This window comes from Piliocolobus tephrosceles, chromosome 14, assembly GCF_002776525.5.
Source record: "Piliocolobus tephrosceles isolate RC106 chromosome 14, ASM277652v3, whole genome shotgun sequence".
NCBI lineage: Eukaryota > Metazoa > Chordata > Mammalia > Primates > Cercopithecidae > Piliocolobus > Piliocolobus tephrosceles.
Genome location: NC_045447.1, coordinates 106,889,089 through 106,902,047, shown reverse-complemented (window position 1 = coordinate 106,902,047; position 12,959 = coordinate 106,889,089). Strand labels below are relative to the sequence as shown.

Sequence of the window (12,959 nt, the reverse complement as noted above, 5' to 3'; positions counted from 1 at the left end):
GCACTCCAGGCTGGGCTACAGAGCCAGACTCCATCTCAAAAAAAAAAAAAAAAGAAAAAAAGAAAGTACTCTGTACTTCATTTAAGATGATAATTTTATGCCACTCTAAATTTACCAAATATTCCTAGGTAAATCTTTTTATCTCATTAGATTTACATTTCATCATTAAAAAGGCAGATATATCAAAACTCAGGACTTTTACAAAGAATAATGACTAAAAAACTCCCAAGCTTACTTGGCAAGTATAATGTTTATTAATTCTGAAACACAGCGACGGGATGACCCTATAAGAAAAAAAACTTAACACTGTTACTTACTCCTAGTCTCCAGTGAAGAAACACTTCTACAATGAGGTTTGTGACTCTGGCACCAGCTGGGTGAACTCCACTGCCTACTTTAATAAATACTTTCTGTACTTCCATTTCTTCATCTGTAAGAATAATAGTATTCCTCTATCTCATAGGGTAGCTGAGATGATTAAACATACTACATGTAAACAGCTCAGAAGCATTCACAAATAATAAGCACTTGACAAATGTCAGTTACTATGTACTTTTAAGGAAGCTGCGTAAAAAGGTTTCTTTATGCTTTTCACACAGGACCTGAAACGCTATGGGTTCTCATACATAGATTTTCTGACACTAGGAAAACACCGTTCACATGGTTTTTCTTCAGAATAACTTTACACCAGTTCAGGCAACAACGTGACACATCCTCCAGCCCACTATCTGATTCAGAAGATCATAAGAGCGCATAGGTTCACCTAAATTACTTTGTTTTAAAAAACAACTACCAAAAAGGCAGTTTTGGGCCTCTTCCCAATGGGCAGTCAATAGCTCTGAGGTGGGAAAAACTAACACTGAAGCTTCTGTTCCCTGCTCTAGTCCAACTAAAGAATGAGAACATTTAAAAAAGTCAACTCCAATTTGGTGGCAGAGTTTTGTTGCTGTTTGAAGGGCAATTTAAATGCTATGACACATAGCAGCAATGCCTCTAAAAAGAACTCTCTCTCTTCAGGTAAGGCGAAATCATAGCTAAACAAGCTTATCTTACACAGCTCGTTTAGAATAAATGAGAATTGGGTACAGCGATATTAAAAACAAGGAAAACATTTCTTAAAATAAGGGAGTGGGACATGAAAAGATGCTCAGCTTCACTCATTATTACAGAAATATAAATCAAAACCACAATGAGACACTGTATACTTCACACCCATTAGGATGGCTACTATTTAAAAAAAAAAGAAAGTGTCAACAAGAATATGTAGAGAAAAATACATCCCTTGTGCATTGCTGGTGGGAATGTAAAACGGTGTGGCCTCTTGGGAAATAGTATGGTGATTCCTCAAAAAACTTAACACAGAACTACCCTATGATACAGCAATGACCCTTCTAGGTTGAAAGAATGGGTCCGAAGGGATGTCAGTACACTCATGTTCACAGCAGCACCATTCACAATGACAAAAAGCATGAAACCCAAGTGTCCATCCACTGATGAACGGATAAACAAAATGTGGTCTACCCAATACAACAGAATGTTACTGAGCCTTCAGGAGGAAATTCTGACACGTTACAACATGTATGAACCTCGAAGACATTGTGTTAAATGCAATAAACCAGACACAAAATTACAAATACTGTACGATCTCATTATATGACGTTCATAGAGTACACAACTTCAGAGACAGAGGTGGTGGCTACCAGGAGCTGGGGCACGGAAGGAATGCGGAGTTACAGTTTAGTGGGTACATAGTTTCAGTTTGGGACGAGGAAAAAGTTCTGCGGATAGATGGCGGTGGTGGTGGTGATACAACAATGTGAATATACTTTATGCCAATCTCAGTACTTTGGGAGGCCGAGGGTGGTAGGTCAGTTGAGGTTAGCAGTTCAAGACCAGCCTGGCCAAGATGGTGACACCCTGTCTCTACTAAAAATACAAAAATTAGCCGAGTGTGGTGGCAGGTGCACACTGTAATCCCAGCTACTCAGGAGGCTGAGGCAGAAGAATCGCTTGCATTCGGGAGGCAGAGGTTGCAGTGGGCTGAGAGCATACCACCACGCTCCATCCAGCCTTGGTGACAGAGTGAGACTCCATCTCAAAAATTTATATATACACATATATATACTTAATGCCACTGAATTATACATTTAAAAATGGTTAAATTGGTAAATTTTATGTTATGCATATTTTACCACAATTTTAATTAACAATAATAATAAAAAGAAGGGTATCTCCCTGTCTTCTCAACAGGCCTAGGTGCTTGGCTCCAAAATTAACTTCCTACTTATAAAAAGGGAGAGTTTTCCTTTTCCTTTGACTAACGACAAATAGCATGTATGTAATAGTTTGTATCTGCCAGGCTGTATCAAAGGGTGATACTTCTTTTTTGCTTTTGCAATCTCTTTTGCACACACTGCTTGTGATGTGATCACAGTCTGGTTCAATGGTTATTCAATAATACAGGTTAGGTGTCCTTTACTGAAACACTTAAGACCAGAAGTGTTTTGGATTTCAGGCTTTTTCAGGTTTTGGAATATTTGTTATTATGCTTACCAGTTCAACATTCTAAATTCAAAAATCAAAAATCAAAAACGCTCCAATGAGCATTTCCTTTGTGCATCATGCTGGTGCTCAAAAAGTTTTGGATTTTGCAGCATTTCAGATTTCGGATGCTCGAATTGTAAAACTGTTTGATTTTTCCCTCTAAAAATATTAACAATAATAACAATAATAAAGGAGTGATGTCATGAAAGAAATGTAAATTAAACTTTGCAAACTTTAAAAATAGAAAAATAAAATGATAAAAGGAGGAAACACCCACATAATTTGTATTCATAATCTATTTAGCCTACTGTAGTAATCTAATGACTCAGCTAAATCCTAGCAACATCATTCTTATTAAAATATCATTCCAAAATATAAAACATAAAATTTCAATTTTCATAATTTAGGAAAAAGAATCTCAGGTTGATACTATTTATTTCAAGACAGTAACACTTGCAAACTCTTCATAGGTCCAGGAAATGAAACCATCTCATCCATGCAGCCCAGTGATCCCTCCAACAGTCTGGGCTGGCTTGTTCCTACTGTTCATAAATATGCTCCAGCTCAGAGGATGAACGATGCACTTCAGACCTGTCAAGTCAACCCTCCAGCAATAAACCCTCTAGTATACTTCCCTGCACTAACCAGTAAAACACCAACATGGTAAATTCATCCTTTCAAGAAAGTTAATTGATTCTAGAGACAACTGAGAAATGCTAAATGACTGGAGCACAAAAGTACTGTTTCTAAATCACGGATCCTAAACTCTATAATGCAGACTGACCATCACCTCTGCAAATATTGCAGTGGGTCAAGTTCAAGTCTACACTTTTCCCTAAGATGCCTAGAAACAATGTGTGATAAAGCCAGGTATAACAAGAGGAAAAGTGGCTAAATGCAGCCCATTTCCCTAAGCAGTCACACCTTTTATACCCTCAACACATCTCCTAAGTTAAGAAGCATAAAAGGCTTATTCAAAGATAAAAGCTCTGCACCAGGTGGCCAAGCTGACACCAGTGATTTTGGAATTAACTCTATGGGAACTTTAAAACTTCTGCTTCCTACCATCTTTCTGTCATCACACTTCCTTGCCTGTAACTCGTGATTCATATCCACTTATCAAATATTTTCTGAGCATGTACTACACACCAAGTACCGTTCTAAGAGCTGGATAACAGGCAAGGTCTTCATCAGATTTACTTCTAGAGAAAACATAAAAATAAACAAAAATGGGGACAGGCGCAATGGCTCACACCTTTAATCCCAGCACTTTGGGAGGCCAAGGCACGTGGATCAGAGGTCAGGAGTTCGAGACCAGCCTGGCCAACATAGTGAAACCCCGTGTCTACTAAAAATAGAAAAATTAGCCGGGCATGGCGTGTAATCCCAGCTACTTAGGAGGCTGAGGCAGAAGAATCGCTTGAACCCAGGAGGTAGAGGTTGCAGTCAGTCAAGATCGTATCACTGCACTCCAGGTTGGGCAACAGAGTAAGACTTTGAATTTAAAAAAAAAAAAAAAAAGCAAAAGTGAAATAAATGGTGAACTATATGGAGACATTTAGAGAATTTAAGAATATTTTTATCTGAACTGTGATTCACTTAAATGCCTGTTTTATTTAGAAAATTATGCCTATAAATCTACTGAAAAGTAGTCTAATTTTTCAAATCCTAAAATCTCTCTTCTTCATATTACGCGATATTTGACATTTATTCCTACGGTGTAGTGCTTATTCAGGTTGGAATGTCTACTATGTGTTAATTAGTTTCTTCCTATTCATACAAATTTCAGAAAACTAAAATGAAGAACAGTGTCGATCTAAACATGTTAGACATAGGAGGAAGTATACTTGTGTGTACTTTGATTCAGACAATTAAGCTGTGGTTTTGATTACTTTCTTCCTGGTATACTTGGACATCTCTATTGCAAACATTTATATGACTTTACAAAGGCATAAAGCTTAGAATTTTTTGATTTGCTCATACCAAAATTTCCTTACCTTGGCACTACTGGTATTTTGGGCCAGATTATTCTTTGCTATGGGGGCTGTTCTGTGCACTGTAGAATGTTTGGCAGCATCCTTGGCCTCCACCCAATAGATGCCTTCAGTTAACATCCTCCCCCAGCTGTGACAACCAAAAATGCCTCCAGGCACTGCCAAATGTCCCCTGCCAAATGTCTCAACTGTTAACCCTACTTGAGAGCCACTCACAGGTCTTCACCGAGTAAATATATTGTTCTACAGTATCAAAGAAAGTTCCAAACAAGAAAAAAAGGATTTAAATGAACCTCTTCAACCCAGAGGCTATAGGTTCCCTCAAGGTTTCCTTCCTTTCCTATTCTGTTCACTCCTCCAGGCCTGGGCATTAACAGGCACTCAAGCATTTGCTGAAAGGAGAATTAACCACCACTAGGAACCAGTCAGAAAAGAGTGTATGAGAAATTTAAGATTAAAAAAAAACAAATCTTAAGCCATTGATCCAGATTTTGAAATAATTTGTCTGGCTATATAATGGAACGCAGCAAATATTCTGATTAGAGTTAAGTGCCTATGGTAAGCATAAGGGGGTACGAGAGGAGTAAACACACAGTCCCTGGCCTCAGGGAGACTACGGGTGGCTGGGGGAGGTAAATATGCAGCTATGCAGGTAGGTGCAATACAACAGACTACAGAATGTCCACAACACTATGTTGTGTGTGTATTCCCGGTCCACTTTTTCAAATATCAAGAGATTCCACAAAGAAGGCTGGCATTTGACATGGGCTTTGAAATATAAGTAAAATTTTGATGAGCAAAAGTAGGACACAGTACAGTAGTTAAACAAGAGGGAATGACATAAGCAAAAGCTGGATATTTCTTGGGGAAATAGTGAGCAGTTGGGTTGGGAACATTTTAAAAAGTACAGTAGAGGGATTGTGAAACATGAAGTAAGGTCAAATGAGTTCAGGTCGCAGGAAGGTCTACAAGTCTGAACAAGGAATTTGGACTTAATGGTTTTGCTCAAGTCCCAACAGGAGAATGACCTCCTTGAAGATGTGGCCGTCTACCCTGCCAAAGCTGTGCAAGATTAGTTCCACTGGGGAGCGGGGGTAGGTGCAGAGGCCATTCTGACTGCTACCTACAGTAATACAAAAGTGTAATAACAAGGAATTTACCTATAGTATATGCCTTGCATTCTATTTTTCATTCTATTTTATTCTCTGTCATTTTTAAATAATGGCAAACATCCAATAATTTGGTTTCACAACCCACCAAAGGGTTTGCAAAGCATTTCTTAGAGCTTTTGGGTAAATATGGTGAATTCAAATGTTGAGGGTACCAGAAAAAAGGGAGAGTATAACAGTTAAGTAGGAGACTACTGAGCCAGAATTGGCCTGGTGTGTCATTATTCTAGGGACTGGGAGGATGGGATGCTGGAATAGCAAGCATGACTCTATGGTGGTAGAGGGTGTAACTCTGAAGTGTGTGATCATGAAGCTCAAGCTCATTATACTAAAAAGGAAGCCAACAGAATGGGAAAAGAGAAACGGCAGAAGGCAAGCAGGGACAGACAGTGGGAGTGGCAAGGGGCCACAGGGACACAGCGTTCAGAAGTGTTAAAGGTGGGGTCACTTTTCTCACTAATTATATAGTCCAAGCTCTGGAGTATCTAAAGCGCAATTAGAAATTCACTCCAGTTGCAGAATCAGGATGCCAGATTAGAGATGTGAATAGTCAGTGCCTGTGTTGATGGGACACAGTATAAACAATATATAAATATGTAAAACCAGGTGCTGAAGTCTTTGAGGACAGTGAGGCTGTGCCTTGGAAATGGTGAGATGTTGAATAAACTTGTGGTTAGCACTCACCTCAAAAGATGTAATACTGAGAAGTACATAATAAAGAATATACCATGGAAGTGGCCAAGAGGATTGTGGCATTTAAGGAAACATCATATTGCAGTAACCCCAGGAAATGGAAGCATTTTGATCACTGAAAAAGGTTCAAGGAGGCAGACAGGAAGAGACAGAGTGGTTTTTGATAGGTTTAATTTTAAAGTTAAAAAAAAAGAAGAGATTTAGATGACCATGATAATTGTTGATAAAGATCAGTGCTCAAATAAATTATTGGCACAAGAGCTGAAGCTAACTTAGAACCAAGTTTTCCTTCACTTGGCATTTTTAAAATGGAATAATTTTAAATAAAATCTGGGTTTCTGGCTTTCTTGCAAAGTCTGAAGGTCTGGCAATGTTGACTCTACGGCCCTACGTGGCTTTTAAAATGTGCATACCTTTGGCTCTACTGTATGTATATACCATGTGTACACCATCTGTCGGGGTTGGATAAATTATGGAATACTATTTAGGGACTGAAAAGATTTAGAGCTCTAAGTATAGACATGGAAAGACTTCTTACAAATAAAAAAGCAAACTGCTGAATAACGTATAGTGTGATCACATTAATGTGAAAAAATAGAACTATATTATAATAATATGTATTATATAACTTATGACATAAAATATATGGCCTACACAGTCACTGTGGAAAATGTATGGCAATTCCTTAAAAAGAAAAACAGAGGATTACCATATGACCCAGCAATTCTACTTCTGAGTATATACCCAAAAGAAGCGAAAGCAGGAACTCGAACAGCTCTCTGTATACCATGCCCATAAAAGCATTACTCAGTATTCACAATAGTCAAAAAGTGGAAGCAACCCAAGTACCCACCAGTGGATGAACGGATAAACAAAATGTGGTACATAGACACAGTGGAGTATTATTTAGCCTTAAAAGTTAAGGAACTTCTGACACAATCTACAACATGAATGAATCTTGAAGACATTATGCTATGTGAATTAAACTAGTGACAAAAGTAGTACAATAGAGAAATACATACAATGACTAGTTTGAGGTATAATATGGTCAGTTTTGAACCTTAAAAATTTTCCAGTCAATTAAAAGTCCTTAAGAATAAGATACACTGGCCGGGTGCGGTGGCTCACACCTGTAATTGCAGCACTTTGGGAGGCCGAGACGGGTGGATCACGAGGTCAGGAGATCGAGACCATCCTGGCTAACACAGTGAAACCCTGTCTCTACTAAAAAATACAAAAAAAAAAAAAAAAAAAAACTAGCCGGGCAAGGTGACGGGCGCCTACAGTCCCAGCTACTCGGGAAGCTGAGGCAGGAGAATGGCGTGAACCTGGGAGGCGGAGCTTACAGCGAGCTGAGATCCGGCCACCGCACTCCAGCCTGGGCGACAGAGCGAGACTCCATCTCAAAAAAAAAAAAAAAAAAAAGAATAAGATACACTGTCAGTGTTCAGGATCTACTGATGGACATTTTTCTTCTGAAAAGAAACTTTTTCTTCTGAGTAGAAGCTTGGTTATTCCTATCCTAACTAGAAAACATAGTAGAAGCGGTTAGCTATCATAATTGACCTGAGGGTGAATTGTAGGTAGGCACACCCACAAAGTATTCTTACACAAAGAAGCTGAACTTTGACTTTAGCACTCCACTTCCGTCTTGAGGTTACTAATGACTTGTCCCCAGATGTCACTTAATCACTAGATCCTGTTTTTTCCGCATGTAAAATGGGGTAACAAAGCACTCTGAGGATTAAATGATATGGCATATGTGAGAAAGGACCTAGCAAGGACCTGGTCTGATACCATTCTCTCCCCCATCAAGTATACATGAAGAGAAATCATCTCTAAATACAAACATGTAATTATGCTAACCATGAAAATTCTAAACCATAGTCTAACCTCACATTCTTCCACTGACCTAAAGCATGAATGCCATTTTATGTAAGAGCATTATTTAACAAAACTCCAATGGAAGCAAATTCAGAAGATCTGAAGGACTTCAATATAAACCCTTACACTGATACCACAAGTCACATAGCAGAAACATTTATGAAAGCTCCAGTGACCAAGATTTTAAAACAAACATAAGTTATTTACTGAAGTTTCAAAGGTTATAATGACCCAAAGCACACAAGAGGAAACTGTCCAAGTAACTAGCTAAAACCAAGTTCAAATTAGGCTATTTCAGGACCTATCCAAAACTAGTCAATACACAGGCCAACGTATTATTATTATTTTCATTGTTCTGGCTCTCCTTCCATGTAGACCAACTTCTAATGGTTAAAGAAATACAATTACTACTACTGAACAAAAAATACAATTATTACTCTGTAAAAGAAATAATCTCTAAGTCAAAAAAGATTTCTCCTGGCAAGGCGCAATGGCTCACACCTGTAATCCCAGCACTTTGGGAGGCCGAGGCAGATGGGTCACGAGGTCAGGAGCTCAAGACCAGCCTGGCCAAGATGGTGAAACCCTGTCTCTACCAAAAACACAAAAATTAGCCGGGCATGATGGCAGGCACACCTGTAATCCCAGTTACTAGGGAGGCTGAGTCAGGAGAATCACTTGAACCCAGGAGGTGGAGGTTGCAGTGAGCCAAGATCACGCCACTGCACTCCAGCCTGGGCAACAGAGTGAGACTCCATCTCAAAAAAAAAAAAAAAAAAAGATTTCTCTAAGCAAGGGTAACAAGAAATTATGCCCCTCCACCAATTTACGAAACAGGAGAAAGCACCAGTAAGATGCTTCAAGTTTTTATAAATGTCTCATTTACCCAACATTATATATACTGAAGTGTTCATGTCAATTCCTTTGCCAGTGGTTTTTACTTAATCTTAAAAAAATTATCATACGGTAAAATTAACACGTTTACTTTGGATGAATCATTCCGATTTTAATGTATGGTAGCATCACAACCATCAGAATACAGAACAGTTCCATCACTCCACAAAGCGCTCTCCTGCTGTCCCCTTAATGTGTATATCCTTCGTCTCCTCCACTCCCAGCACCACTGAATTAGTCCCCATCACTATAGTTTTATAACCATCCCTTTTGAACCTGGCTTCTTTCACTCAGTATAAAACCTTAATTAAAGATTCATGCAAGTTGTTACCTACACCTTCCTTGCTGCTGCTAAGTAGCATTCCATAGTATGGCCATACAGTAGTTTAACCATTCACTTATTAAAAGATACTTTGTTTCCATGTTTTGGCTATTATGATTTAAGCTGCTATGGACATTTGAGTACGAGTTTCTGCACAAACAAAAGTCTTCATTAGGAAAATACCCAGGAGTGGAATTGCTGGATGGTATGATAAATGTATGGTTAACTTTATAAGAAACTCCCACTGTTTTCCGGGGTGGCGGTGCCATTCTGCATTCCCACAAGCAATGTGTGAGGATCCAGTTGCTCAGCATTCTTGCTAGCACTTGGTATTGCTCAAATTTTTTTCTCTTTTAGCCATTCTAATAGGCCTGTAGTAGATACCTCATCATGGCTTTAAACCTTTTAACCATTTTATGGGTATATTTTATTAAATGGTATACACTGTTTCAATCCCTTAAACAGAGAATGCTGAATATTAATTTTTATGACTCAAAATCATCCTTATAGAATACACATTGTACTACCCTCAGGAACTACTGAAGTACATAGGGTTGTTTTCCTTTTCTTAAAATAGCCCCAGAATTATGTTTGCTTTTTATAGCTTTTTAAATCTTCACTCTTGTTGTCACTTCTTGCTATTAATGGTGCTCCTGCCTCTGGCAGACTCTCCTCTTCACCCTCTTCTCAAGCTGAGTTTAGAAAATAGATAACCAAGCTTGTTAGAATTACATCTAAAAAGAGACCAGTCCGTGAGTGAGAGAGCTTAAAAGGACTCTTCAGTGAGGAAAGTAAAGGCACCCCCCAACGCCCGCCAACCCCCACAACATTGTACCCAAACTTCCTGACATCTTGCTTGGTTGCTGAGAAATTTCTAGTAGCTAAATCTCTTAGGCACTTTTCAAAAAAGTCAGGTCGCCAGCTAAGAGACCACCAAGTAATCGAGTCATTGCAATATTCATTTTGTGCAATTTACACTATAATATGATCCTAGCTCAATAATTAAAAGCTTAGCAAAAGCAAAATATAGACAAAATTATCCCCTGTCCAGAAACCTAACTGAATAAGACGATCTTAAATGGAGCTTAAATCTAGTTTCCAAACACACATTGGTCTGAATTCTGAGCACCTACTAGGTGTGCGAGGCATTCGAGGGGGTGCAAAGATAAAGAAACTGTAGAATTAAAAAGAACTCAACAGTTCTTTAAAGATACAGTGACCATATGCACACACACTGATTCTAATCCTAAGTAATATTCACAGTGTTCCCTTGAAAGTCGCCTGACTAGTTAAGTAGATAGCTGTGCGGTTACCAAAGGCAAGTAAGTGCAGCTCATCCTGTCTTTTAAGTAGTCTTTTCCATCTCTGAACAAGACTAAACTATGAACACTTTTACGCTCTATTAGGGAGATGGATCGCTTCAGACAAAAGGCAGCACCTCACTTCCCTGAGCGCCCCAGGCTCCGATTCAGAAATTACTAGGCAGGCACTTCCTCTCACCCGAACTTCCCTGAGGAATGGCAGTTGTGTGTCTGCCAGGCGTAGGGGCCAATCGGGACTCTGCCGGCCGCCTCCACCCACGACTTAAACACCATCTCACCAATTGCAACCGGATCGTGGGTGGGACTTCCGCTATCATTTTCGGCTTAACTACCACCATCTCGTCGCGGGCACCGGGGGCAACCGCGAAGACAGAATTTCACAAACTTTCAGCTCCAGCAGTTTCAAGGAAATGTCGAAGAATGACAAGATGGAAGGCAGAGTGGCAAGAGCTAAGACACCAAAAAGGCCCCCAAAATTTGTTTTCAAGAAAACCAATGAAAAAAGCAAGCAATCAGAACGTGAAGTCCAGGATCATGTATGTGCTTATCTCCACAGTCACTGCTGGGTCCTGAAGTTCTCCTCTGGCCCAGTGCCAGCTGCGGAACCCTCTGCCAAAGGGCCAGAGGAGGCCGGTGATGTAGAGCTCTGATTACCCACCGGTCAGGGCGCCGCTGAAGGTCACTGAATACTTACTGTGCACCCGAAAAATAAATCCTGCGAGTTCACGCCCCGCGTAGCTCGCCCCCTGACTATGAAGGACTCCTTTCGCGTGGGATCTACAAAACCGAACTGCCTTAAAGACCTCTTTCACCCCGACGTGAAGTCACAGAACTGACAAAATCCCATCCTGTCCAAGTGCACGGTTCTTTGAAATCTAACACAAAAAGTCATAGAAAGATTCTCTAAACACCCTGTGCTAAGAGGAACACGGACAGGGCACTGCGTTCTGAAGTAGAGGCCAGGGCACTGGCCCTTAGACACGTCTCGCTGTCACCGGGCTAACAGCATTGGCAAGGGCGGTGGCAGCAGCAGTGATATCTGCAGCCCCCAAGGGCCCTGGCGAAACCCCCTCTATTACTCTGTATCCTGCTTGCTTCCAAGATGAACCTGTTGCTGGGAAAGAACAGGCTAAATTAGAAAAGGGAGTAATATTTTGTCAAAGTTGAAGGTGAGTGATAGCCTGCCCGCCCCCATAGGACGGGAAAAACTAAGGATATTGGGGATGATGACACTGCCGCCTCCGAATTCTGGTCCGGTGCTCTCTCCCCGCCCTCAGGTGTCCCCACGCGGCCGAGGACCTCGAACAGGGACAGCTGGAGGCGGGCTTGGGCAGCGCGCGGCCTGCACCCGCGGCCATCCATCTTGCGGCCCGGCCCGGCTATCCCGAGCCAGGGCTGGGGGAGCTCGCTGCCCCCAGCGCCGCCACGGCCGGGCGACATTCTGTGCCCTGAGAAGGGGGATAGGGGTGCGGCGCGGCCCCGCTCCCCGGCCCGCCCGGATCCCCGGCCTCACCTTGACGTGGAAGCGGATGAGCGCCAGGCGGATGCAGTGGGCCATGCAGACGGGCGGCAGGAACCAGACCTTGGGCGGCGGGGTGCCCTTGTTCTGGACATGGCTGACGATCTGCTGTGCCGTCTGGCGCTCGTTGCCCTGCCGCTTGACCCACTCGTGCAGCCGGGCCTTCTCGAGCGCGCCGTTGAAGAAGACGAAGAGCTCGATGTTGCCGCCGAAGCAGGCCTTGGCCAGCGCCGCCAGGTAGCCAAGCATGTGGTTCCACTGGCCGCCGCTGACCCAGTCGGTGTAGAAGCCACCGTAGAGGCGGTGCAGGCAGTTGTCCGCGTCCACCAGCAGGCGCAGCGGGGTCTGCGGGGGCCGCTGCCGCCCGCCGCCCACCAGGCTGCCCCGGGCCAGCTTCTGCAGCTCCACCGGCACCACGGCGCTCGGGCAGTGCTTCTCGATGTAGTCCTGGAAGCCCTGCACGCCCATGGCGGCGGCGGGGGCGCGGGCGCGGGTGCGGGCGGGGGGCGGCGGGGCCGGGGGCGGTGGGGCCGTGGCGCGCGGGCGGGCGGGCGGGCGGGGGCGGGAACCCGACCTTGGGCGGCGGGGTGCCCTTGTTCTGGACATGGCTGACGATCT

The 12,959-nt window shown here is 42.3% G+C and overlaps 1 protein-coding gene across 3 annotated transcripts in view; it reads right to left on the bottom strand.

Moving 5' to 3' along the window:
* FAM120A (family with sequence similarity 120A) overlaps window positions 1-12,900 on the bottom strand; it is a 116,977-nt gene extending 104,077 nt beyond the window's left edge. For all 3 annotated transcript variants that reach the window (XM_023187813.1, XM_026447181.1, XM_026447182.2), the window contains exon 1: window positions 12,336-12,900. In XM_023187813.1, coding sequence (XP_023043581.1) covers window positions 12,336-12,809 — 474 coding nt within the window. In that variant the 5' untranslated portion in view covers window positions 12,810-12,900. The remainder of the gene's footprint in view (window positions 1-12,335) is intronic.
* Window positions 12,901-12,959: the final 59 nt, after the last annotated feature.